At 50.4% G+C, this 25,631-nt stretch overlaps 2 protein-coding genes across 2 annotated transcripts; one reads left to right on the top strand and one right to left on the bottom strand.

The window, feature by feature from the left end:
- Window positions 1-1,373: 1,373 nt before the first annotated feature.
- On the bottom strand, window positions 1,374-13,453 carry CCS (copper chaperone for superoxide dismutase). Its single transcript, XM_043581718.1, has 8 exons — window positions 13,319-13,453; window positions 12,914-12,986; window positions 7,061-7,198; window positions 6,676-6,853; window positions 6,103-6,163; window positions 1,986-2,063; window positions 1,811-1,914; window positions 1,374-1,696 (listed from the first exon to the last, which is right to left on the bottom strand). Exons 1-8 carry the CDS (start codon window positions 13,355-13,357, stop codon window positions 1,543-1,545), a joined length of 825 nt encoding a protein of 274 aa, XP_043437653.1. The 5' UTR covers window positions 13,358-13,453; the 3' UTR covers window positions 1,374-1,542.
- A 91-nt stretch (window positions 13,454-13,544) lies between these two features.
- CCDC87 (coiled-coil domain containing 87) lies at window positions 13,545-16,721 on the top strand. Its single transcript, XM_043581717.1, is given in 2 exon segments — window positions 13,545-16,163; window positions 16,165-16,721. Coding segments are annotated over 2 exon segments (2,553 nt in total). The 5' UTR covers window positions 13,545-13,634; the 3' UTR covers window positions 16,189-16,721.
- The last annotated feature ends 8,910 nt before the right edge of the window (window positions 16,722-25,631 follow it).

The following is a 25,631-nucleotide window of genomic DNA, read 5'->3' as shown; positions in this document are numbered from 1 at the left end:
TTCTACATATGCATCACCGTTGGGCCTTCAAGATGTTTGAAGAGTGTTCTGTGGTTTTAAACCGAAGTTTGAACACTACACGTTTAAGAGTTTAGAAGATGGGGGGGAAAAGGTTTAGAAGAGAGAAAAGCTAATGGGGGTGTTGCTCCCTTCAGTTTGCTAAGAGGTTTAGTCATAAAAGGGTTAATTCCAGCTGTCACTCCAGAAGGGAGGTGGGAGGAGGCCAGGGGCTGGCTGTGGGCAGCATCCAGGAGCAGCTCTTGCAATGCTCTGGAGGAAGAATAGGGGAGACAGCCTGGGCCCCATGCTTAAAAGGGTGGTTCCCAGGAATCAAGGGAGCTGGAAAGCAACAAGCATAGGTTTGGCAGCATAGGGCAAGAAAGAGCAGGGTTCAAGGGCTGGGGCTGGAGGCAAAGCCAGCAGCCGTGACCGAACAACAGGCAAGGCCGGGGGGAGTGGGAGCAGAGCCAGGCACATCTTAGCCAAGGCCAGCTAACTGTAAAACCGCCTGCCCGGTTCCAAGAAGGCAGGGTAAGGGGCAAAGTTTGTATTCTGACAGTCCACTGTGTCAAAAAAAACCTCAGTTTTGTCATGGATGAGCAAGCATGACAAGGTCCAGTGGGGGGAAGGGTAGGGGGGCAAAACGGTAAGTGGGGAGGCCCAGAAACCCTGGCCCCACACATTAGTCCTTGGATATTGGCCACCCCTGTGAGAGGAGGGGCTTGGCTGGGCAGCTTCCAGGGACCCCGTTTGGCCTCAGATGCACAGCCACTGCTCCCTTGACCTCCCATGTGCCACGTTCTGCGCCAAGCACTTTATTAGATTAATTAAGAGTCTTTTACTTGTGAGTAAAGAAATCAACTCAAGCCAGATTAATTTCAAAAGGGGGGAGGGGGCGCTGCATGGGGAAAATCCAGGAGTGTCTCTTGACCGCCCCCCCTCCCTGGTCAGGAAGTAGCTGGCCACAGGAAAGGCCCAGAGTGGGGACCCTGGAGCGTCTGGCATTATCCAACAACTCTCAGGTTCTCCCTGTGCGTCTGCCTCATCCCTCTCCTCAGCAGACAGTCTTTTTCTGATACTCAGTTGACAAGGCGGGGGGGAAGAGGGCCACCTGCAGCCCCCGTATTCCTATGTTACAGGTCCATCCACAGGGAGGAACTAAAGCAGGATCTGCCCTGACAGAAATATGAGTGCTGGGGCCCAGCACTGACCCTGAGGAGGAGGACGCAGCCCTCGGGAAGTGTGTGGATTTGAATCCAGTTTTGCTTGGCTCCAAAGCTAAGAGGTGGTCCTCAAAGGGAGGAGACAGGTAGGGGAACCGTGTTCACCAAGGCCATAAAGGGACGTTGTTGGGACACGGACAAAAGCCAACGTTCTGTATGAAAATAAAACTTTAATTTGCCAAGGCGCCATCACAGCAACCCCACACACCCTGTACCCGAGTTCTCCTGGGACTGGGCAAGCAGGGCCTCCCTGCCCGCTCTCTGCAAGTGGAGGTGCTCAGCTGGGAGAACAGTCACACATCCGAGGCTGAGGCCGTGCTCAGAGGTGGGCAGGGGACTTGGCCGGCTCCTTTCGTCCCTCACCAGCGATGGGTCGGTGTCGCTCCTCCCAGATAGTGAGGCCGTCGCAGGAGCAGATCTGCTTGGGATTCTGGAAAAGGCCAGCGGAGCGTGCAATGATGCCACAGGCCAACCTGAGGAAGAATGTGTGGTCAGGAGCGGGCGCTGTAAACTGGTCTGGGCTCCTCCAGGGCTGCCCGTGCACCGCTGGCACAGCACAGCCTCCTGCCGGGGGTGGCATCACTCACCTCTCTCCTGAGTTCCCTGTGACCTTGGATAAGGGATGGCCACCCCGGCCCAGGTCGTCTTCTCCCTCATCGATGACCAGGCTTCGGCCAATCACATCCCATACCTTTGAGGGCAGATAACAGCCTCAGACAGTGGACCTGTTAGGAAAGGTCCCCACCCTCTTTTCCACCTCACCTTCAGCTGCTCATCCTCTATCCTGAAGACAGCTCGGCCATCAGTGTCAGCGCAGACATTCCCCAGGTCTCCTCGGTGCTGCGGTGACATACAGGGGTGGGGAGAGGGGCACATGGGGCACAGCCACCAGCTTCTGGCTTCCCAGTATCCGATTCCCCTTCCCCAAAAGTATCAGTGCCCTCCTCTGGGTGCAGTCTGGTAAGATAAGGAATGGCCCAGGACACAGGATAGCAACTAGAGGCTCCCTCCCTGGGACTGAAATCCTGGCCAGTGACCCCCTTCCTAGGAAGTCATGCCCACTGGACCAGACTGTTTCTCCTACAAGGTTGTCACCCTCCCTGCAACCCAGCCTCAAAAGCCAGCCTGGTTCCTTCTTCTTTACAAGCCCGTTCTCCAGCCTCTTGTTGACTCTAAGCCCTTGGCGGTCTGCATGCAATTCCCCTGGGCTTAAGTTGGCCAGGTTTGGCTTCCTGACCACAGGAAGCAGCCAGCACTGGTCCCTGACTCCCAGCCTCCAGGAACACAGAGAAGAAACACAGGGAGCAAGGAGCCTATCCTGCCCTCCCCCAGAAGTTGGCTCTGCCTACCTTTTCCCTTTGAAGGTAATAACAAATGTCCTAACACATATACCAAGCACTTCCTCCATCAGACACACTTTGCTGGCATGCTGTAGCGTGCACATGCAGTCCTCACCCTCAAGGAGCTCGAAGCATGGTGGGGAGACAGACGTCGAACAGACTAGCGATTATGAAACACAGAGTTAGTACAGCAGTGAGTAGGTTTGCAGGTGACTGGACCTTACTGGTAAGTCACGGAAGCCCACGCCTGTACAGATAAATTGTGCCCAATCGGACGCTTTAGGCAGAAGCAAGTGCCTGTGCCTGTGCGGGCTGGTGCACATGGCTTTGCTGTGAAGAATGGTCACAAAGCATGTCACTGGGAGACGGGGGTGACAAGCAGCAAGAAGTGCCACTTCTGCTTTATCTTGTTTTCCAGAGAGACATCTGCTGCTTACACCTGGCGCTTTTTGTTATCCTGCGGTGGGGGTCTTTATGGCAGAAAGATCAAGGAAGGGGAGGTGATACTGAGCCTTGACGAGCATCTTCAGGATTGGGCTGAGAGAGCAAGCAGCCTAGCAATACGGCTCAAGAGGCATGACCCAGCAGCACGGTCCACTCCTGCCCCTGCACTTGGGCAAGTAGAACTGGGCCGCAGGGCCTTGAATGTCACACCAAGCAGCTGGCCAGGGTCTATGCCCTTAGGAGCTGGGGAGCCAAGAAGGGCTTTGGGCAGGGGCATGGCATGGTTACTCTCTGCTTTGGGGCAACCTCTAGCACAGCTCATGAAGAGGAAGGATTGGGGGGAGGCAAGAGAAGGGAAGGCAGCTTGGGGACCAGTTACGAGAGGTGCAAAGGGACAGCCAGGCTCTGGTGTAAACTCCCACACTGAATTCACTTCCAGCTGGGCAAAAGCAGATGCAGAAATCCAAAAGGAACTTGTCAGTCACCACGGCAGCTTTGGCAGCCCAGCTCTTGCTCAAGTCTTTATCTCTATCAAGGACCTGTGGACAGTAGAGCAGCTGGCCCCAGCCCCTTCTCATCCCCCGCCCTGAGGGGGCCTGGGCTACAGCAAGGCTGCAAGATGGTCTCTCACCCTTCCGGTCTCCACTCCCTAACATAGTGCTGCCAGTTCCCAACTGCTCCCTGTTGGTTCATGCCGCAGGGCCTCTGCCTAGGGGCTCGCCCCCACCCCTACCCATCTGTGCCTGACATTCCCACTCTCTGTTCTTCACCTGCTTAATTCTTGCACAGCACCTTGCAAGGCTCGAGGTGCTCTAAGATGCACCTTCCCTGTACTGACGTCCCTCTGTGTTCTTCCACTGTGCACGTGCTAGACCTAGCATCACTTACTAGGCTAGGTTACAAGGATAGAATGGTTCCATCTTGGATGCCCTCTCTTGCGTACTCGCTCTGGGGGAAGCCCAGCTGCCGTGTTGTGAGCTGCCCTAGGAAGAGGCCCATGTGGCAAAGGACTGATGTCTCTGGCCAACAGCCAGGAAGGACCCAAGGCCTGCCAACAGTGACATGAGCCCTGCGATGATTGCAGCCCCAGCCAACACCTTGATTATAGTCACCCCAAGCCAGAGGCCCCCAGCTAAGCTGCACCCATGTTCCTGCTCCGGAGAAATGGAGATGAATGCTTGTTGTTTTAAACCCCCAAGTTGGGAATGATTTGATTCACAGCGATAGGTCACTGCTACACGGAGCACAAACACAGCACCACACAGTGGACCCGACAGAAACCCTTCTCTGACTTCCCAGGGTGGGAGGGGAAAGGAGTCAAACTTTTGACCATCGGAAATGTGAGGGAGCTGTCAAAAGTCCAAGAAATCAGGTACATGAGTTAAGAAACATGTACCATAGCTTCATTTGTCCTGTGGCAGAAGGCTACAAACCTTCATCAGATAGAAATTACAAATCCAGGAAGCCTGTGAGTCCTGGGAGGGTGTAAAGAGGGGCTGCCAGGTCCCAGGAGAGGGACCAGGCCCCAGAGCCTGCCCTGGTACTGAATCTCCGAGTGCAGAGGGAACACATACCCCAGAAGTGAAGGAGATGTGACCGGGTGTTAGGAAACATTAAATCCCTGAGTGAGGGCAATCATCCTGGATGACACCCAGGACAAAGGTTTAATTCAGTCTTCAACACCTTCTCTAACATTCACTAATCTCCACATAAAGGAGAAAAAGCAGGCCTTCCTCAGTTCTCAGACCTTGCAGGCCAGAACCCAGCAGGACTGCACTAACGTTTAGTTGGCCTCCAATGGTCATTTTTGCAATGACCCTGCTCTTATGGCTACAAGTACCGGTTTTCCATTCTCTGTGGCAGTATTAGGTTTCTTGTTAAAAATAAACCGACCTTAATTACATGAAACGATGTCTTGATTTGCTTCAAAATAATGGTGGAGAAAGGCTGGAGGTGTGGATGAAAAATGACTGGCCATGGGGCACCTGGGTGGCTCAGTCGGTTAAGCGTCCGACTTCGGCTCAGGTCATGATCACACGGTTTGTGAGTTCAAGCCCCATGTCGGGCTCTGTGCTGACAACCTGGAGCCTGGAGCCTGCTTCAGATTCTGTGTTTCCCTTGCTCTCTGCCCCTCCCCGACTCATGCTCTGTCTCTGTCTCTCAAAAATAAACATTTAAAAAAAAAAAAAAAAAACACTGGCCATGAATTGGTCACTGTTGAAACTGGGTGATAGGGACACGGGAGTTTAGGACAAGTTTCTCTCCTTTGCAATGTTTGAAACCTTCCATGATAGATTATAGCATTAAAAATAACCCAATCTGGGGCGCCTGGGTGGCTCAGTCGGTTGAGCATCCGGCTTCGGCTCAGGTCATGATCTCACGGTCCGTGAGTTTGAGCCCCACGTCAGGCTCTGTACCGACAGTTCAGAGCCTGGAGCCTGCTTCAGATTCTGTGTCTCCCTCTCTCTCTGCCCCTTCCCCGCTCATGCTCTGCCTCTGTCTCTCAAAACTGAATAAACATTAACAAAAATTAAAAAAAAAAATAACCCAATTTACCTAAGGAAAAACCTGAGTTAACTTACAGGAAACTGTGGAATAACTAACAGAACAAGCAATACTCAGATAAGCAAAAACCAAGGCAGCATAGAACTCACTGCCAACGGGAAACAATTCTCTGGTGAAAAACAAAACTCCAAGCTGGGAGTTGCACCATCAGAAATGGCCTCTTTAGTTCAGGCAAAATCTTCAACTTCCACACCTTCAGTTCTCCAGAAAGCTTTCTCCCACTGCCCATGTCCTTGGGTTCAGGCTGGATCGGGTGCTTGCCCTGGGCTCCCGGGGCCTCCCACAGGCTCCTGCAAGGGTCATCTCACTGCTCTGCAACCATGGGGCCCTCAAGGGTCTCCCTCACCAGACTGTGAGCTCTTGGGGTCAGGCCTCAACCACAGGGAGGGTCAATGTTTCTAAACTGGAACAAAATAAAATGAGGGGACCCCACCAAAATGGAATTGTCTGCTAACGCCCCAGGAGCAACCTGCCCTGCCTGAGGCCTCGGGCCCCCTTGCAGCCTAAACTTCACCCAGATGGACACTTACCCGGTCAGAGTCCTCGGGGCCCCCATGAGATGCTCCATCAGGGTTAAAGTGGTCTCCACAGCTAAGAACAAAAGGTAAGCAGGAGGGCAGCAAAACAGTGGCTCGCAGGCCATCCTCTCTATTTCACCCACTCACTCAGCAAACAGACTTACTCTGTACCAGGCTCTGGGTTGAGGGCACTGAGAAGAATCAGATGTGGGTTCTCCCCTCAATAAAGTTTTGGGGGAGACACAGATGAGTAAGCAACTAATTGCATCACAGCATGACAAACACCATGACACGGAGACCTGCCCTTCTGTGTCTAGTAGGAGTTACTTCCTTCTCAGAGGCAGTAAGGTGGCTACGAGCAGGAATATCAAGGTTCAAATCCCACCCTACCATGTACATGCCCTGGGGCCTTTGACTGAGCCTCAGTTTCCTCATCTGTAGACTGGGTGTGTGTGTATATGCCTTACAGTACTTGTGAGGAACAAGTGTGAAAGCCTGTGTAGACGGCCGAACACAGCCTCTGCACGGAGTGGGTGCACAACTGGGGGAATGAAGATGCCACCGGGGAAGTTACAGATGACTTACCTGCTGCAGTTCCCTGTGAGGTCCCCAAACTGATGGACGTGGAGTCCGTGCGGCCCAGGCTCCAGGCCATCAATGGTCCCCTCGATGAGGCAGCGCTCGGGGGTCAGCTGTAGGAAGCGCACCACCCCTTGCACAGGGCCAGGCCCCTCCAGAATGGCAACTGCTGCCCCCAGATTCTCTGCAAGGTATCAGGACACCTGGGCTGGCTCGCCACCTCAGCCCCACACCTTCATCAGCTCAAAAAGGGCAAGGAGAGAGCCCCGCATGACTCTCATGCCTTCCCCAAGGCCACCTGAACCCCCAACCTCCGAATCCTACAGTTTAGATGTGTACCAGCCCCCTCCCTCCCAGAGAAGCCAAGGCCAGGGCTGTAGCGGCTACTCACGCAATAGGCCACTGCCCATGCCCTTGAGCACCGCCTGCCGCCCTGTGCCTTCTAAAAGGGCCTGCACCTCCTGGCTGGGCAGGGTGGTCTGCACCAGGACCATCTGGTTCTCCAACTGCACCTCCACACTCTGGACACCTGTGGGGAGAGGGGGGGCGCGGGCAGCAGAGGGCTGACACCCCATCCACATCTTCACCAACCTCCCCACGGCTGGAGGCAAGCTGGGAAGCTGCCTGCTGGCTGTTTAAGGCCCTCAACCTCTCTGAGTCTGTGTCTTTATAAATAAAGTGGGGACAATGCCACCTCACCTCCAGGGTTATTGTGTGTCCCTGTTATAAGCCAGGAGTTATTTGTAACTTAAGAAACACAGGTAATTACTTAAGATGTTTTCATAAAAGCGGGCCATCAGTATTTCATTATTTATGATAGCCCAGAGGAGAAAACAACCCACATGCCCATCAACTGATGAATGTGCATCCAGGGGCGCCCGTGTGGCTCAGCCGATTGAGCGTCCAACTTAGGCTCAGGTCATGATCTCACGGTTCATGGGTTCGAGCCCCACATCAGGCTCACTTCTGTCAGCGTGGAGCCTGCTTCGGATCCTTTGTCCCACCCCCCACCCCCAACCCCGTCCCTCCTCCGCTGGTACTATCTCAACACTAAACAAACATTAAAAAAAAGGAAATGTGCATCAATACAATGGAATATTTCTCAACCATAAAGAGATAAAAAGGAATCAAAGGGCTGATAATGCTACCACAGGGATGCACCTAGAAAATATCATGTTAAGTGAGAATCAGTCACAGAAGACCACACATTAGATGATGCCATTATGGACAAAACGTCCAAAATAGGAAAACCTATAGAGACAACAGATTGGGGGGTGGGGGAGTAGGAGGGTGATCGCCAAAGTGTACAATTCCTCCATGAGGGGATGAAATGTACAATTGATAGTGGTGATGGCTGCACAACCCTGATCATATTAAAAACCACTGAATTGTATACTTAAAATGGGTGTATTTTAGGATATCTGAATTACCTATCAACAAAACTGTCACACACACCTAAAAGGGGGGGCTGGGTGGTTAAATGTCAGACTCTTGGTGTGGGCTCAGCTCAAAATCTCACATTTCGCGACATCGAGCCCCATGTCAGGCTCCACACTGACAGCACGGAGCCTGCTTGGGGTTCTCTCTTTCCTTCTCACTCTGCCCCTGCTCCTGTTCTCTCCCTCTCTCTCAAAGTAAATTAATTTAAAAGGGCAGGGGGCTGGGGCACCTGGGTGGCTCAGTTGGTTGAGTGTCCAACTCTTGATCTTGGATCAGGTCATGATCCCAGGGTCAAGAGATTGAGCCCTGCATTGGGCTCTGTGCTGAGAGTGGAGCCTGCTTGAGATTCTCTCTCTTTCTCTCCCTCTGCCCCTCCCTACTGCGTGCACATGTGCTCCCTCCCTAAAATAAAATAAAATAAAATAAAATAAAATAAAATAAATAAAAGGGGGGTGCTATCACCATCATCATGAGAGCTAACGTTTCCACACATGTACTGTGGGCTTTTTATACTCTACCCATATTAGCTCATTTGATACTCAAGTAACCCTGTGAGGTGGGTACTAACATCCCTGTTTTACAGATGAGAAAACTGCAGAGACTTAAGAACTTTGCTCAAATGCACGGTGTAGTAAATCAGGGAACTGGAATTCATCTCAGGCAGCCTAGCTCTGGAAACCCGCCCAGACACTCCGCTCACCCTGAGAAGCAGCCCCTCCTCTGTCCTCCTGTAGGGGCTCCCTTTTCCCCCAGGTAACTCACGCTGCACTGCTTACAGTCCCCTGTGAGTGCAGGAGCGCTGTGTGGTCCACAGGGGTCAGCCTCCAAAGTCAGTGTGTCTCAGGTGCCCTCCAAATCCCTGAAGTGACCCTATGTACACACAGACTGCGGGATGATTGACCCACGCCTAGCTTTGAGGGCCATTGAGCCGACTCAAAGAAGGAAGAGAAGGGGCTTCTCTTTCATTCAGATATTTGGCCCTCCCAAGCCTTTCAAGAGAGCTCTCAAACCCTTAGCCAGCACACGGGTGATGGGTTGGGAACTATAATGCAGCTTTCACCTGCAGGACTTCCACCGTTCTGCTTTCAACTTAGTAAATGTGTCCATTGCTCTGCAGGTTAAGCCCAGGGGAGCCGTGGGCCATCCAGAGAACAAAGGTTAAATAAGCCATTTCACCCTTTTGAGCTGGTGCCCTGTGAACTGAAAGCTACACGGACTACTGGTTTTCCCTTCATCTTTGGTTTCCCTCCTGCATATTCTTTCAACAAATGTGTGCTAGGCATGGAGGAGGCCAGGGTCAGGAAAAGCGTTGGTCCTTGTCCTCAGGGAGCTCACAGGCTGTGGGAGAAGCCAGACTCCGAAGCCAGACTCCCTGTGGATTAACCATCAGGCAGAGATGGGAATAACAGCCCAGGGGGCAAAACTGGGAAATGCTATCAGGGAGAGGTAGCACCTAAGGGACAGGAATCTCTTTCACAGGCTTGTGTCTTCGGATCCCCTGCAGCAGCAGCGACACTGTTGGGGGCACGGGGGAGGGGCAGAATTTGTAAGACATCAGACGAACACATGCATCCCCTCTCCTGCAAGTACAGGGTGACTCTGTGAGAAGAAAACCCTCCAATTACCAAACTGGCCCTCACTTCAAACAAAATTCTATCCTGAGCCACCAGGTAGCCTGTGAACCGTTGGGCGCTCTGGGTCCACTTAGAGATGCCTTTGGATGCCAATGGCTGCAAAGGGGGTACAGGGAGGATAATGGGGGAACTCTTGTGGTCTGACTCCAGGGTACGCCAAGAGCTGTGCTCTGTCTGACACACATCAGGATGATGATACTGTCCTCATCTGGCAGGTGAGGAGACGAGGCCGGGAGGGGGGCACCACTGGCTTGGAAGGCAGCCTGTCCAGCCCCAAAGCTGATGTTTGGTCCCCTTGCCCCACAGAAAGTAAGGTTGAGCCCCTAAGGCTGATGTTCTGAGGCTCCTGGGGCTCAGATAAGCACACAGGGTGAGAAACTTTTTTATTTGCCTTAATTGACCAGCATACACTAAGCACCTACCACGTGCCATGTTCCGGGCAGTGCAAATAAACAGGGAACAAGTCAGGTCGTCACATCTCTGACCCATGAAATGGCACGTGTTCCAGTGCAGGGACACAAATGTCCAATACACACACAACAGAGTTTCAGATAGTGAAAAGCGTGATCAATGAAACAGGTGATAGGGAACAAATGCGGGCCAAGCCACTTAGACTGGTCAAGGAAGGTCTCCTTGAACCTCTAAGTGAAGGCCTGAATGTAGTCAGGTAAGAGTATTCCAACAGAGGGAACAACGCTGGCAAAGACCTTGAGGCAGGAACAACACTGACATGTTCTAAGAAGAGAGGAAGGGCAATGTGGCTAGAGCTGAGAGTAAACAGATACAGGGTGCCAGGGTGGCTCAGTTGGTTAAGCATCCAATTCTTGATTTTGGCTCAGGTCATGATCTCAGGGTCATGAGATTTAGTCCTGCTTTGGGCTCCGCACTGGGCATGGAACCTGCTTAAGATTCTCTCTCTCCCTCTGGTCCTTCCCTGCTCATGCATATTCTCTCTCTCTAATAAATAAATTAAGTAAGTAAGTGAATAGTTAGATATGAAGCTGTAAGTGGAGACCAGTCAAGAAAGGCCCAAAAGGAAAGAATCTGGATTTTAATTTTAATGCAATGGGAGGCCACTGGGAGAAGCCACAGTGTATAGTGGTTAAGAATGTGGACTCTGGGGGCGCCTGGATGGCTCAGTAGGTTAAGCGTCTGACTTCGGCTCAGGTCATGATCTCGCGGTCCGTGAGTTCGAGCCCCACGTCGGGCTCTGTGCTGACAGCTCAGAGCCTGGAGCCTGTTTCGGATTCTGTGTCTCCCTCTCTCTCTGCTCCTCCCCTGTTCATGCTCTGTCTCTGTCTCAAAAATAAATAAACGTTAAAAAAAAAAAAAAAGAATGTGGACTCTGGAGTTTAAATTCTGAGTCTGCCACATACCGGATGTGTGGCCTTAGCCAAGTTACTCAACCTTTCTGTCGAGTTTTCTATTCAGTTTGTTCATCTGCAAATGGAGATACTACTACCTTCTTCAGAGAAATATTAAAGGCCTAAATGAGCAGTGCTTGGCCCATGGGATGCTCTGAAACATTATTACTTCTGGAGGATTTTAAGTAGGGCAGTGATATCATCTAAGTCACAATTTTAAAAATCACCTTGGCTTTTGTATGGAAAAGCTATTGGAGGGGGCTACAGAGGCAACAGGGAGCACAAAGATGAGGTTCTTGTGTGGTTCAGGAGAGCTAAGGTGACCTGGATTGGTGTGAAGGCCAATGTATGGAAAAAGAGGGGCTAACTTCTGAATATATTTTAGATATACAGCAGACAAAACTTTCTGATGGACTGGCTTCCATGCAAGTGGGTTCCTCTTCTGGGGTCTCCTAAGAGCTGATTCTCTGCTTCTCAAGTGGGAGGGCCCCAGTGGGAAGCTCCCTGTAACTATGCACTTCCTCAACTCTTGACCTTGGTCTGAACCAAGAAGGCTGGCTCCCCAGCTGAGCAAGATTCAGTGCAGCTGGTGCAGAGTGAGGCCGGGCCAGCCCTTGTTTAGCTCAAAGCCTAGTAAGAAAGAAAACATAAGACCACAGGGAACTCTAGGACGTGTGACAAGGGTTCAAGGAAGTGAGCCTTGGGCTTGGAGCTTCTCCCACTTATTTACAAGAAGAGCAGAACCCTCTTCTCCAAAGCCCCAGGCCTCCCAGAGAGGGCAAATCTCTCTCTCTCTCTCTCTCTTTCTCTCTCTCTCTCTGCTTCAATATCTGTCCCCGAATGCCTCTGCCCAATCAGATTCCCACCTGTAAGCCCTTCCTCTCATAATTTCTAAGATTTAGTGAGCTCTCGCTACATGCCAAAGATTTTTCTAAAGTGCTTTACATGTATTAGCTAACTTATTCTTCATGACAGTCCTGAAGAGTAGCTTATGGCCATTTAAATGGTGAAGAAACAGGCCCAAGTAGTAACATGCATGAAGTCTAAGTGCCGTTCAGTGGCAAAGAGGAGATCTGACCACAAACATTCTGACTCGAGAGCACATACCCTTACCCACTACTGCTGCCCTATACAGGCTAAGTGCCATCACTGCCCTAGCTTCAGAACCCATCTCATTCATCTCCTCTCAGAACTGCTCTTCCATGAGCAAGGCGTCCATGCTTATCATTACCTGAGGGCAGACTGTGTCTGAAACATTTGTGAACACTTCTCCCTAAAAAGCCCCCAGTGTCTGGTCCATACCTGCTGAATGACTGGATGAACATTTAACAGAATCAAAGGAAGGCAGTTCCCAGTGCCTTTGCCCTCTCAGATATTTCTGTTGTGCAAGGTCACCTCCAGACCAGTTAACTGGCTTATGAGAATCAGGAGCTGCATGGGATGGAACACGGCCAAGGCTGCTGTTTGCGTTGTCAAGATTATGCTGTTGGGCAAGCAAGAGCCGCCGCCGTATCCAGGGAACGCCCTCTGTAGGTGGGGCTATCTATCCTCTGCCTAGCTCCTCATTCCCTGGGCACCTGAGATGCACAATACCAGTGTGTCAGGGCCGGTAGAGGGCTCTGGCAGGGCAGGCTTGAGATCTGTACTCTAGGCTCTGCCTCTGCATCTCCGTATGACTCTGAGAACATTCCTTCCTGTCTCTGGGTCTCAATTTCTACACCTGTAAATGGGAGTAGGGTTGGTCCAAGAGACTTGCCGGCTCCTTCCAGAGGCCTCAAGACTGTCCGCAGTTTTTCTGGCTCTTACCTGCCACCCCTTGTAGGGACGTGCGCACCGCGTCCACGCAGCTCTCGCAAGTCATCTGCACCGCGAACTCCAGCTGCAAGGGCGTCAGGGACGCGCAGATGAGAGCTGGGGACCCCTTCTGCGTGACCCTGCTTCATTACCTCCCCTATGGCCGCCCCGAAGGCCTAGGAAAACGTCTTCACGTGACCCCTCCTCAAGCGCCCTCATTATCAGTCATGATCGTTCCGGGACCAGCACGCCGACCCTCCAACGTCAACGCCAAGAGCCCCGCAAGTCTCGAAGCGGTTTTCCGGGGAGGTCCCAGGCCCCGCCCCGGGTGCCTACTCTTTCCCTTCTTCCTGCGTTAACCCCGGGGTCCGAGGCTCTCTGCCCAGAGAGGCTCCCACACGAGGCCTCGACCCTCACCGTGCAGGCGGTCCCGCGGTCCCCGGAGTCCGAAGCCATCCCGGACCCAGTCACCTGCCAGAAGACCTGAACTGCTCGAGGTCTCAGAGGCAAACCTCCAACTGCGTCGCGGAGAGGCGGGGCCTCGGAAGTCACATTTTGCCCCGCCTCCTGGTGCGCGCGCACGTAACACCCCTCCCGCACGTCTCGCTTTGGCACTCACCGGCTGCGCAGGCGCACTCGGGCCATCCGACCCCTGGTTGCCTTAGTGACCCCTGGTTGCCTTAGGATCCTCCGGCGCCCTTCTGGCCAGACCTCCTGTGCCGCCAGCGCTAAAATGGAGCCCTATAAGCCGGACCCCGAGCTCCAGCGGTTTTACCACCGGTTGCTGTGTCCGCTGTCGCTCTTCCCCCGCAAGGCGACATGCTCAGAATCTCAGAAGCGCCTTCCGCCGGAGGTGCCGATGCTGCTGCCCTCGCCGGTCTCACGGCTGACGGCGGAGTCTCTGTGCCGCCAGGTGGCCGAGCGGCTGGCCAATAGTGGGCTGGCGGTGCGCGTGCCTACCGAAAGTCGTCTCCGTTTCACTCAGGTCATCCTGGACGAGCTCAAGTGCAGCTGGCAGGAGCCTCCCCCCGAACCTAGTCTGAACCACTTGAACAACCAGAGACTGCGAAAGCGACTCCAGGTCTACGTGCTGCTCAGCAGTGAGCAGCTCTTCCTACACTACCTGCACCTGCTGAACACCATGTCGACCCCCGCAAGTGTCTTCACTGAATCAGCCACGCTCACCCGTTTAACCGCCAGGCTCGCCAAGGACTGCACAATCTTTCTTACCAGCCCTGAGGTCTATCATTGCTTGTTCGCCGACTTCCTCACCCTGCTGAAGGTAGAGCAGGCCCACCGCGGCATGCACAAGCTGCGCCCTGTAGGCTCCACTGGGGTTTTCGAGCTTTTCCCTAGCCCATTGCTTCACAGCTCCGGCTTCGCCCAAGTACCGTGCTGCACCCTCAACCTGAACTATCTCATCCAACTCAGCCGCCCGCGGGAGTTTCTCAGTGAGCCTGAACTGGATCCACTGAAGGAACTGAAGTCCATCCCGCAACTGAAGAAGAAGAAGCCTCTCCAATGGCTGTCCTCCGTGCAGAAGAGGAGAGAAAGCGACTTCAGTTCCGCACCGATTGTGTCACCGCCCAGGTACTCTGTGACTCCCACCAGCGGGGCTCCCCCTACCTCCCACTTGCCCCTCTGCTCCCAGTTCCAGAGGGGCCAGTCCATGCCCTCTCTGCGGGAGGGCTGGAAGCTAGCAGATGAATTGGGCGTCCCTCCACTCCCCCCTCGCCCCTTAACCCCGTTGGTCCTGGCGCCAGAGAGCAAACCAGAGCTGGCAGGGGACACGGTGGCTGAGGACCTGAAGCAGATGATAAATAACATGAAATTGGAGAGGACTCACTACTCATCACTGGACACAGGCCTGCCCCCACTCCTAGGGGCCCTGACCCGCCGCCCAGCTGCAGCACATCGCCTGGAGGAGCTGCAGAGAATGTTGAAGGGCCTCGAAGAGGAAGAAGCCACTGGGCAGTGGGGCCTCCAGTGCCCCAAATCCCTTCCATTTCAACCACAGCCGGTGACTGTTACTTTGAAGCTAGGAAATCAGGTTGTGGTCCAAGCAGCTGCTGTGCAGGTCTCTGAGAGAAACTTTTTGGACTCCTTCCATGTTGACAGGGCCGGAGTTCTATACAACCACCTGGCTGGTGAACTAGAACCCAAACTTATTGAGGAAATGGATGTTGGTTGCTTTGTTGGCAATAACATCAGGGAGGTCTACAAGGAGTTGATGAGCCGTGTCTCTCTTGACCACTTCTCTTTTGACCAGGGACCCCTCATTGAGCCTGCGGCCAATAAAGACTGGTCAACGTATCTGTCCTCAGCCTTTCTACATCAAGAAAAACAGCATCGCGTCATCAATCCCAAGTTAGCTGGACTTTATTCCCAGAGAGCAAACATTTTACAGTCCACCTCTGATAAGATATCCTCCCTCACGTCACTGCAAGCAAGCAAAGGCTGGGAGAAGTGGTCAAACAAAGCCTCATGGGTGAACTGGTGGAAAGCCACCTTGTCTGTGAGTGACTACTTCAAGTACCTCACCAGCCAGGAGACAGATTTCCTCCACGTCATCTTCCAAATGTATGAAGAGGATGTTCCTGTGGAGGTCAAGGCCCCTGTCAGAGAGTCCGTAAAGATTCGGCGCCCACCTCCCTTGCAGGAAGATGAAGAACCAGACTTTGTGCCAGGAGAGTGGGACTGGAACACCGTGCTGGGGCACAGGCTAGGAACTAAGAGGAGCGGCCCCCTGGGAGAACCCTACAAAATCCTGAGTCTGCAGAAGCGTCTGGAGCGGCTGTGGTCCATGCTTGAGGTCCCTGACAAGGATCGGCTGGACATGGCCATCAAGTACAGCTCCAACGCTCGTCTGAGGCAGCTGCCTTCGTTGGTGAGCGCCTGGGAGCAAGCCCTGAAACCCATTCAGCTGCGGGAAATGTTGATGGGGAAACTGGAATGGTTTGAGCGACAAGCCTCTGACCCCAACCGCTTCTTCCAAAAGACTGACATGGACCTGAGTCGCCTCCTGGAGGAGAATCAGTTCCGCAGCCACCTACACAGAAAGATCAGTCTAGTGCAGACCCCTCTGGCTTCCCTCCTGGAGGAGATTGAGTTAGTTTTTGGTGAGCCAGTGACCTTTAAGGGGCGGCGATACTTGGACAAGATGAAGCATGACAAGGTGGAGATGCTCTACTGGCTACAGCAGCGGCGACGGGTCCGCCACCTGGCCCGGGCTCAGAAAGCCTCCCACCAGCCAGGGCTGTTCCAGAAGCTCAGCAGCCAGCCTCTAATAGCTCCTGGGAATACTCCCATTATTCTTTGACAAGGCCAAGTGCCCTCAAATCCCCCCCTCACCCCCAAGCATCCAGCAGATCCTCCAGACCCCTTGGGTGCTTTAGAAGATATAGGAGTGCAGGATTCAGGAACATTGTTTTCCAACTACCAAGGGACTGAGATTAATACTTTATTTTGACGTGAGGTTCTCATAATGCATCCCCAAGCCCAGAAACCCAGTATACCCCTTTATTTCAAGCCATGCACAATAGAGCCAAAATCTCATATATCAAAAGAACCGAGACTCTCCCTTGGAGTTCCTTGTAATGGGAAATGTCAGACAGAGGAAAACCTTCGCCTTTGGAACACCTCAGCTTAGCATTTATCATACTACATTAAATTGGCTGATTAGAGTCCCAAATCAAGAGATTCTGTGGCATGATGCTTATGAGCTATTGCTCTTGGGGTGTCAGGGTGGCTCAGTCAAGCATCCGACTCTTGATTTCAGGTAATGATCTCACGGTTCATGGGCTCGAGCCCCACGTAAGGCTCTGGGCTGACTGCATGGAGCCTGCTTGGGATTCTTTCTTCTTCTCTCTCAGCCTCTCCCATGCTCATGTGCATGCTCTCCCTCAAAAATAAATGAATAAACGTTAAGAAAATGATAATAAAAGAGCTGGGGCCCTGGAGTAGGAAATATGGATTTAAATCCTGGCTTTGTAACCTCAGCCAAATTACCTAACTCCTCTGTACCTGGACCATCATATGTCAGATAAAGGGGCTAGGTCCAGCTCGTTACTTACACTTCTAGGATCCTGTTGGTAGAGGTAAAAATCTGTATTACATTTTTACCAGTTCACACAAGCACGTGGTACAAAGAACAATAAGGGTATATACTGAAAAGTGAGTCTCCTTCCCATCCCTACCTCCCATACCCCAGTTCCCCCACTGTGGGACCATCACCAGATCTTGTGCATCTTTGAGCACCTACTAGGTGACACATGCTTGGTCTGTATCACTAAACAACAAAGATCCCTACCCTTCGTAGAGTATATACCTACGTTACTTGGGAGAAACAGACCATAAACCATAAACATAGTACCCAAGCACACAGAATAATAGAATGTTAGAAGGCGATAAGCACTGTGGACTAAAGAAAAGGGAGAGTAGGGTAAGAGGAAACCGGGTGAGGGACGTCATTTTAATTAGGGTGGTCAGTGCAGGCCTCACTGGGAAGGTAAGGATTGAACAACGTCTTGAAGGAGGGAAGAAGTGAGCCCTGTAGACATTGAGGATAACCTCCTTGACACCCACTACAAAGCCCTAAGGCAGGCAGGTGCCTAGAGTGTTCCAGAAAAGCAAGGAGGATAACTTCGTTGACACCCACTGCACAGCCCTAAGGCAGGTGGGTGCCTGGAGTGTTCCAGAAAAGCAAGGTGGCCAGTGCAGGTGCAGTGGAGCACAGGGGAGATGAGTCAGAGGAGTCAACACGACGCCAAGGGGTAGGTTAGATTATGTAAGGCTTCATAGGCTAATGGATGAACTAGTTCAGAGGGACCCTGTACATATATGAGCATATATGCTTATGTTATCTATGCATATGTTTATAACTACACCAATAGTAGTAACGCCCTACACTGCTCTCTTGCCCCATTTCTTATTTCACGTAACATGCCTTGAGCTCATTCCATATCCATACACAAAGAGCTGCCTTATTCTCTTTGATAGCTATATAGTATTCCACGGCGTGTAATTTTATTTTATTTAACTAGTTCCTCATCCATGGACATTTAAAATGCAAAATGTTCTAGAAAACATCCTTGTTCACCTATTTAGAATGTGCAACTATTTCTATAGTTTAAACTCCTGGAAGTGGAATTAGGTCTAAGCAAAAGCATTTGGTGGCAACAATTTGCAGTATCATCAACATTGCATGAGTATATTTCTTTCCCCACTCTCACCAACAGAATGTTATCAAATTTTTCAACCTTTACCATCCAGCAGGTGAAAAACAGTAACTCATTTGAGTTGTGCTCTCATTTCTCTTATGAGTGAAGTTGCATCTTTTCTGTTTAAAAACTGTATTTCCTTCTCTGTAAAACGCCCATGCGCGTTGCCCACTTTTCAACTGGCTTTGACTCTTTTTTTCTTGATTTTTCAGAGCTCTTTACGTATTCAGGAAATTTAGCTGACATGTTAGTAGTTAGCACTTACTAAGTTCTTACCTTGTTCAGAACACTTTCCTGCACGTTAATCACCATTTTGTGCTGAGGAAATGAAGGCTCAAGTAAGTAAAGTTGCTTCCCCAGGGTCATAAAGGTACTAAGTGGGGGAGCCGGGACTCAAGCCCAGGGCTGACCCCAAAAACTCAGAAGCCTGCATGCGCCTTTTTGGTGTACTGATTCTGTGAGATACGGTAAAAGAGCTCTCAGATACAGCCTGCCTCGCCTGCCGGCATAGCATAGGTAGGTGTGAACGCCTTCACTCATCGTTGGCTGACACACAAACGTCAACTTTGTTTTGGTTTCCCAACAAAACAGCATTTCTCAAACATCTCCACCCCAATTCCCCTTGGGATGGAGGAACGTAAACATTTTGGTTAGGTACGAGGGATCGGGGTGGTCGGGGAGGGTGTACCGACGCAGGGAAGCAGTGCGAGCTAGCCTGAGGCCTGAGAAATTTCTTTGAAGTATTTTATTTTCGAAATGTATGCAAAATTTGCATTCTACTCCATGGTATGTCCAGTTTTAAAATATAAAGTGATGCTTGAAATCGCTTATCTTTGAATTAACCTGGCCCTCCGAGCAGATGTGCTATATGTAGCATTCATAGTGTGGCTTCACGTCTCTTCTGGTGCTGCTTCTCCAGAAGTTCTACCTAACCCAGTTGAGCAATGCTTCAGCAGAGGTCAGCAAACTTTTTCCGTAGGGGGCCAGATAGTAAATATTTTAGGCTTTGTGAGCTGTGTGTTCTCTCTCATGAGCCTCAGTTTTGCTTTTGTGGCGTGAAAGCAATTATAGACAATGTATAGGTACACGGGCAGGGCTGTGTTCCAATAAAATCGTATTTACCAACACAGGGCCAGATTTTGCCCTCATGCTGTAGTTGGCTAACCAAAACGCCAGCACATCAGCCCCTGTAAAAAGCAAAAGACACTCAGGAGGAGTGAGACAGGAAGCTTAGTGTGGCATTTCCCAAAGTGTGTTGCATAGTAAACTAATCCTGGGTGACAGTCCTGGAATAAGGTTTCCATGGTCAAACGTTTTTGGGAAACATCACATATACATTTCCGCATTCCTTCAGAGATTGACAGTACGTATTGGCATATTGAAAGCTCTGATAAATCTTGCAAAAAATGCACTTCTTTAACTTTGACCAAAGAACCCTCTTATTCCTCGATAGTCATTATGATTACTGGAAAAATCTTGGGGGAAACAGTATCTCACTGTGAATTAGTCCTTTGGAATTCTCACTGACAGTTCTAGATAGTGTTAGTGCCCAGAGATAGGACAAAGAGGGTACATTCCTAGACACACAGGTCTACTTGGGATATCTGGGCCTCAAGTGGCATAAAAGGGTATCTTAAAACCCAAGACAGGCTTGAGATGCGAAGCCACAGGAGAAGGAGACTCTTAGACCTGTTCAAAGCACTCCCTCAGTAGATTCTGCCTTTCTACCCGGCATTCAGATGTGGAAATATATAGACTTAGGACCACCTCTCCCAAAGTTCCAGACCTAAACCTGTGGCTGTGTGATCCTCCCTGTGCTGATCCTATTTATGGTTTATGAAGTGCTTTTCACATTCATTCAGCTGAGAATCAGTTGAGTGTAACTTGCTCCTAAAGTGGTAGAGTCTTGACTTAAACCCAGGTTTGGAGACTTCAAATCCTTTTCCTTGGTTGTCTGGCTGCAGTGAGGACCCTTGCTCTGTGCCAAGCCTCCCAGCAGCCACGAGGCCCCTGAGCCCATCCCAGCAAACTCAGCTGTGCCGAGAACTGTTTGTGAAGTGTCATGCTCAGGTGCTTTAGGGATATTATTTCATTTAATCCTGAGAAACAATCTTGCAAAGAAAGAGAAGGCATTATTACCTCCCTCTAGGGAGACTGGACTCCAGGAAAACTGGATGAAAATCAATCCTCTAAATTCCTGAGGATTTTTGTAGACATTTCAGTTTTGCCCCTGCCAGAGGCCATCAGAAAAATACATTATATCTGGCTGGGGTGATTCGCTGCAGCCTTTTTGCTGCCCAGGCAAGGGGCAGGGCCCAAGCCCATAAAAGCCCAACATCTTCTCTATTTGCTACGACATTAAAAGGATGATTTGTTCATTTGTCTGTTTAAGTATATATATTTAGGGGCGCCTGGGTGGCTCAGTCGGTTGAGCATCCAACTTCAGCTCAGGTCTGATCTCACTATTCATGGGTTTCAGCTCTGCGTCGGGCTCTGGGCTGACAGCTTGGAGCCTGGAGGCTGCTTCGGATTCTGGGTCTCCCTCTCTCTCTGCTCCTCCCCTGCTTGCGCTCGGTCTCTCTCTTTCTCAAAACTAAATAAACATGAAAAATTTGTTTAATATATATATTTACCAGTTATCTAAATTAACATTCATCTCATCATATATTAACAGAAATAACACATTTTTGTAAAAACTAACTTTTCCAAAACAAAACCTGTAGGGAAGACCGGCTGTTTTAGTCTTTTGCAAATCTTTTTAATGTCTGGCTTAATGGGAGATCGCTGGATTCTCCTATCTGTTTCTGCATACATCTGTTGTAATATCATGGGTCACACAGCCTCCGGAAAAACCCTACTCTTGAAAGAGTGAGGTAGAAAAGGCAAATAATGTCTTAGCAGTATTATGAAAATAGTTTTGACACCATGAAACCCTAGAAAGGGTCTGGGGGCCCTATTTGTAATATTTTGTTGTTTTAAGTAGAAGAAGGGGCAGACATGGGGCAAGGGCAGTGGTGAGGGTAGTGGTAGGGGCAGAGGGACATTACTGGATCAGGGAACTACTGGGCAGTTACTGGGGCAATGGCAGTAGAAGCAGGGAGACGGAGGGGGGGGGTTGATCAGGAATATCTGTTTGTTTATAGAACGTCAAGGGCAAGGCCAGAGGGAAAACTACCACTTAAAAGAAAAAAATTGATCATCTGCTGGTCAGACTGGCTTTTGGTGATCTGGCCACTCTGGGAAGCTGAGAACCAGAGAGCCGAAACCGAGTGCTGAGGCACACGGGTGCTGGTGGGGACCAGATTTGAGCCCAGGTGCTTCTAACTCCACTAAGCCCACAGCCCCACCCCTCCTGGCCTTGAGGGTTCTGTGTTTGGTCCACCTTTTCCTTGTCATTCCTGGCATTCACCAAGCACTTTTCTTCATGCTGACTCACTTTTTTTTTTTTTCTTAATTTTTTTTTTTTTTGAGACAGAGAGAGACAGAGCATGAACAGGGGAGGGGCAGAGAGAGAGGGAGACACAGAATCTGAAACAGGCTCCAGGCTCTGAGCTGTCAGCCCAGAGCCTGACGCGGGGCTCGAACTCACGGACCCTGAGATCATGACCTGAGCCGAAGTCAGACGCTTAACCGACCGAGCCACCCAGGTGCCCCCCATGCTGACTCACTTTTTAAGCTTATTTTTTTAAAAAGCAATTTAAACCATATTACCAAATACCTATATAGTGATCGATTATGAAACGCCAGCCTCGGTTCTGCACACCTTACATACAGTAATTCATTTAGTCTTCATGGCAATGCAATGAAGCAGGTACTACTATTATTTCAAGGTCCAGATGAGGGAGCTGAGGCACAGAGTGGTTATATAACTTGCCCAGGGTCACATAACTAGGATCATGGCAGAGTCTGAATTCAGACCCAGGGTTCCGACTCCCAAGTACATGCTCCTAACCACTACACTGTCTCTTATCTTAAAATATAGAAACCAAGTCTGCCCAGTTGAGGCCCACGGGATGAAGCTTCCTATGATCAAATTTTACTTTCATGATTGCCTAAACGCTGAGGTAATCAGGCTTTCTCGCAGCTCACCTGATTCCCAGAAATGACTCTGAGGCCCTTATCGCTATTCTTTCAGATTTAGAGTGCGTTCCCTGAGCCTCTCCCAAGGGCCAGAGGCTCTGCCTGGAGGAGGGAGGTAGGGAACTGGAGGAAATCAGAGAGACGCAGTCCCTGTTGCTGATGAATCTAAAGTTTGGTGAGGAATATAATTTCAACAATGCAGCAAGCGAAGGGTACAGTGGGACCCCACAAAAAGGCCATTCAACAGAGCTGGGGGGGGGGGAGGGGTAGGAACAGTGGTAAGTGTGAGAAGTGAGGGGGATGATTCATTTTCAGAAATACCAAATAAAAGCAGTGCTGTCTAGTTAACAATAGGTTTACAACCTATGGGAAATATGTACGAACCTCCCCAGCAATGGAGTCCCAAAGCCTTAGACCTTCACTTCCTGGCTCTTCTTCCCCTTTCCGTTTTGCAGGCTTATTTTTCTCAGGCTTTGCAAAGAGCATGTGCCAAAGAACAGAAGGAGGAGGGAACTGAAAGTCTCTGCATCACCTCAGGGAATAGACATTTGTTCCAACCAGACTATGTTTTGCCTTACATGGGCATAGGTGACTTCCGGGTAAGGCTGTAACCTCTGCTGTACTCAGCCAATGAGGAACCAGGGGAGAGATTTGCATTCTAGGAAATAAATTGTCTGCTGTAGCTGCCCTGAGTGTGTCTGTCCATCAAACACCTGCTCTTGCAAGAATGTTGATTAAAGCCCGGCTTCACTGTGCTCCAAGTCTCTGCATCCCTCCTTTGATTGGGTCAGTGGGCTTCCTTCTCGCAGTGAGGGAGAGCTTTCCTGGAGGAGGCTACATTCAAGCAAGATCTAGTTTCTAGAAGATTCAGCAGGAGTTAAGAGGCACATGGTAGCAGAGGAGAAAGGGAGAACATTCTTTTCTTTCTTTCTTTCTTTCTTTCTTTCTTTCTTTCTTTCTTTCTTTCTTTCTTTCTTGGTCTCTCTCTCTCTTTCAGTAGGCTCCATGCCCAACGTGGGACCTGAACTCATGACCATCACATCAAGAGTCACATGCTCTACTGACTGAGCTAGCCAGGAGCCCCAAGGAGGAAAGCTTTCTAAGCCCAGAATGAGCAAAGGTATGGATCACGAGCATGGTGTATGTGGAGGAAATACACATTAACAACCTTGAAGGTTCCTGGAAGGAAATGAGGCTGGAGGGGGAGGCAGGACTTTGTTGTGTGGGTGGTGGCAAGCCATGTATTCCTCAGCAAATGCCTACTGAACACCTACTCTGTGATACCACACTAAACAACACAGACAAGGCTCCCTCACATTCTGGGGGGCGACACACAGTGGTCATGCAGGTAAAACAAATCATCTCTGAGATGGTGACAAATGTTATGAGGGGTAAGAAAAAAAAAAGCAAAAAGGGCAATAGAAAGTTCAGAGACTAGCAATTTAAAATAGGGGATCAGAAGAAACACAATAGACGAACATAGGGGAAGGGAAGGAAAAATAAGATAAAAACAGAGAAGGAGGCAAACCATAAGAGACTCTTAAATATGGAGAACAAACTGAGGGAGGTGGGTGGGGAGATGAGCTAAATAGGTGATAGGCATCGAGGGGGGCACTTGTTGGGATGAGCCCTGGGTGTTGTATGTCAGTGATGAATCACTGGGTTCTACTCCTAAAACCAATACTACACTGTGTGTTAACTAACTTGAATTTAAATAAACAATTTTTAAAAATAAATGAATAAAATAGGGATCAGAGGAAGGAGTATTTGAGCAAAGACTGGGAGGAGTGGGAGGAGCCATGTGATATCTGGGGAAAAAACATTCTAGGCGGGGAACTCATGTCAGTGCAAAAGCCCGGAAGTAGGTGTCTGCCTGGTGGGTCTACAGATGCAGGAGTTGCTGGAATGGAGTGAACCAGGTGGAGAAGGCTTGGGAATTAGGTCAGAGAAATAATGGGGTTTTAACAGGCTTTAGTCGGAGAGGTGACATTTGGCTGGGCCGTGGGTGACGCTTAGCAGGCTGCCAGGCTGGAGGTAAGCAGACCAGGGCAGAGGCTGCCCTGGGGGGAGCAGAACCACTGTGTTGGGCCGATGAACAGGAATAGAGTGTTTTGGAGGCAAATTTGCCAGCATTTGGTGATGAGTGGGTATGGGGAATGAGAGCAGAGAGTCAAGGGTACCTCCTGGGTGTGCCTGGCTTGGGCTGCTGGTGGAGCCCTTCTTGAAATGGGAGGGTGAAAAGGTTCAGCCCTGAAAAGGTTAAGTTGCCTGCAGAACATCCGAGTGGAGATCCAAGGGCAAATGGTCCTCCTTAGACTCTGCTAAAGATAGGAGCTCTCTCTGAGCAGCACACTTATACACCTATGTCTTGTGTAGCTCCTCTCATATCTTAAGTCTGTAATTTTCCCAGCTATTTTTAGACTGAAAGTATCTATCTGGGGCCTAAAATATGTGTAGAAATGATTGGTTTGAAATTTTACCAAGGCTACACTTTTTTAAAAAGCTGTTAATTACTGGGGTGCCTGGGTGGCTCAGTCAGTTAAGTGTCAGACTGCAGCTCAGGTCATGATCTCGTGGTTCATGAGCTCGAGCCCTGCATCGGGCTCTGTGCTGACAGCTCAGAGCCTGGAGACTGCCTTGGATTCTGTGCCTCCCTCTCTGCCCTCCCCCGCTCATGCTCTCTCTCTCTCTCTCTCTCAAAAATAAATAAATATTTTTTTAAAAGGCTATTAATTATAAACACAAAGTTCACCTAATACCACCGATTAGGCATTGCTGTGGACTAAATGTTTGTGTCCCCCCCAAAGCTCATGTATTGAACCTCTAACCCCCAATGTGACAGTATTTTGGAGGTGGGGCCTTTGGGAGGTAAATAGGGTTAGATGAGATGATGAATGAGCCCCCCCACCTAAAAAGCAGAGGAAACCAGAGCACCGCCCCGCCCCTACTATGTGAGGACAGAGCAAGAAGGCAGCCAATGGCAAAACAGGAAGTTAGCCTTCACTGGACATCAAATCTTCTCATCTGGGGATCTTGGACTTTCCAGCCTCCAGAACCATGAGAAACAAATGTGTGTTGTTTAAGCCACCCAGTCTTTGGTATCTTGTTATTGCAGCCCAAGCTGACCGAAATAGGCATCAGCAAGGTATACCCTGGCCAGGAAGCTAGAAGTCCCGCCTTCCGTTCCTTGTGTGACCTTGGGCAAGGGATTTCTTCTCCTTTTCATTCATTCATTTGTTACATATTTGCTAAGCACTCTCCGGGTCTGGGGCTGTGCTAGGCCCTGAGGGCACAACAATGAGCAAAGCCAACAAGGTTCCTGACTTCAGGGAGCTCCTGCTCTGGTGGATGAAGACCACAAACAGAGAGTAGAAGTTATGGGGAGAGTGGCCTGGGGAGGCCTGTGGCTCACCCTGACCTGGAGCCTCAGA

This window comes from Prionailurus bengalensis, chromosome D1 (genome assembly GCF_016509475.1).
Source record: "Prionailurus bengalensis isolate Pbe53 chromosome D1, Fcat_Pben_1.1_paternal_pri, whole genome shotgun sequence".
Classification (NCBI taxonomy): Eukaryota; Metazoa; Chordata; class Mammalia; order Carnivora; family Felidae; genus Prionailurus; species Prionailurus bengalensis.
Note: the sequence above shows the minus strand (reverse complement) of the source record. Positions and strands in the feature narration are given on the sequence as shown.

Excerpts from the sequence above, each read along its gene's own strand:
- CCS (XM_043581718.1), bottom strand. The coding sequence starts at position 13,357 with ATGGCTTCGGACTCCGGGGACCGCGGGACCGCCTGCACG. Across the intron at positions 6,854-7,060 it reads CATGGGCAGTGGCCTATTGC|AGAATCTGGGGGCAGCAGTT; the intron begins GTGAGTAGCCGC and ends GATACCTTGCAG. Across the intron at positions 1,697-1,810 it reads ACAGGGAACTCAGGAGAGAG|GTTGGCCTGTGGCATCATTG; the intron begins GTGAGTGATGCC and ends ATTCTTCCTCAG.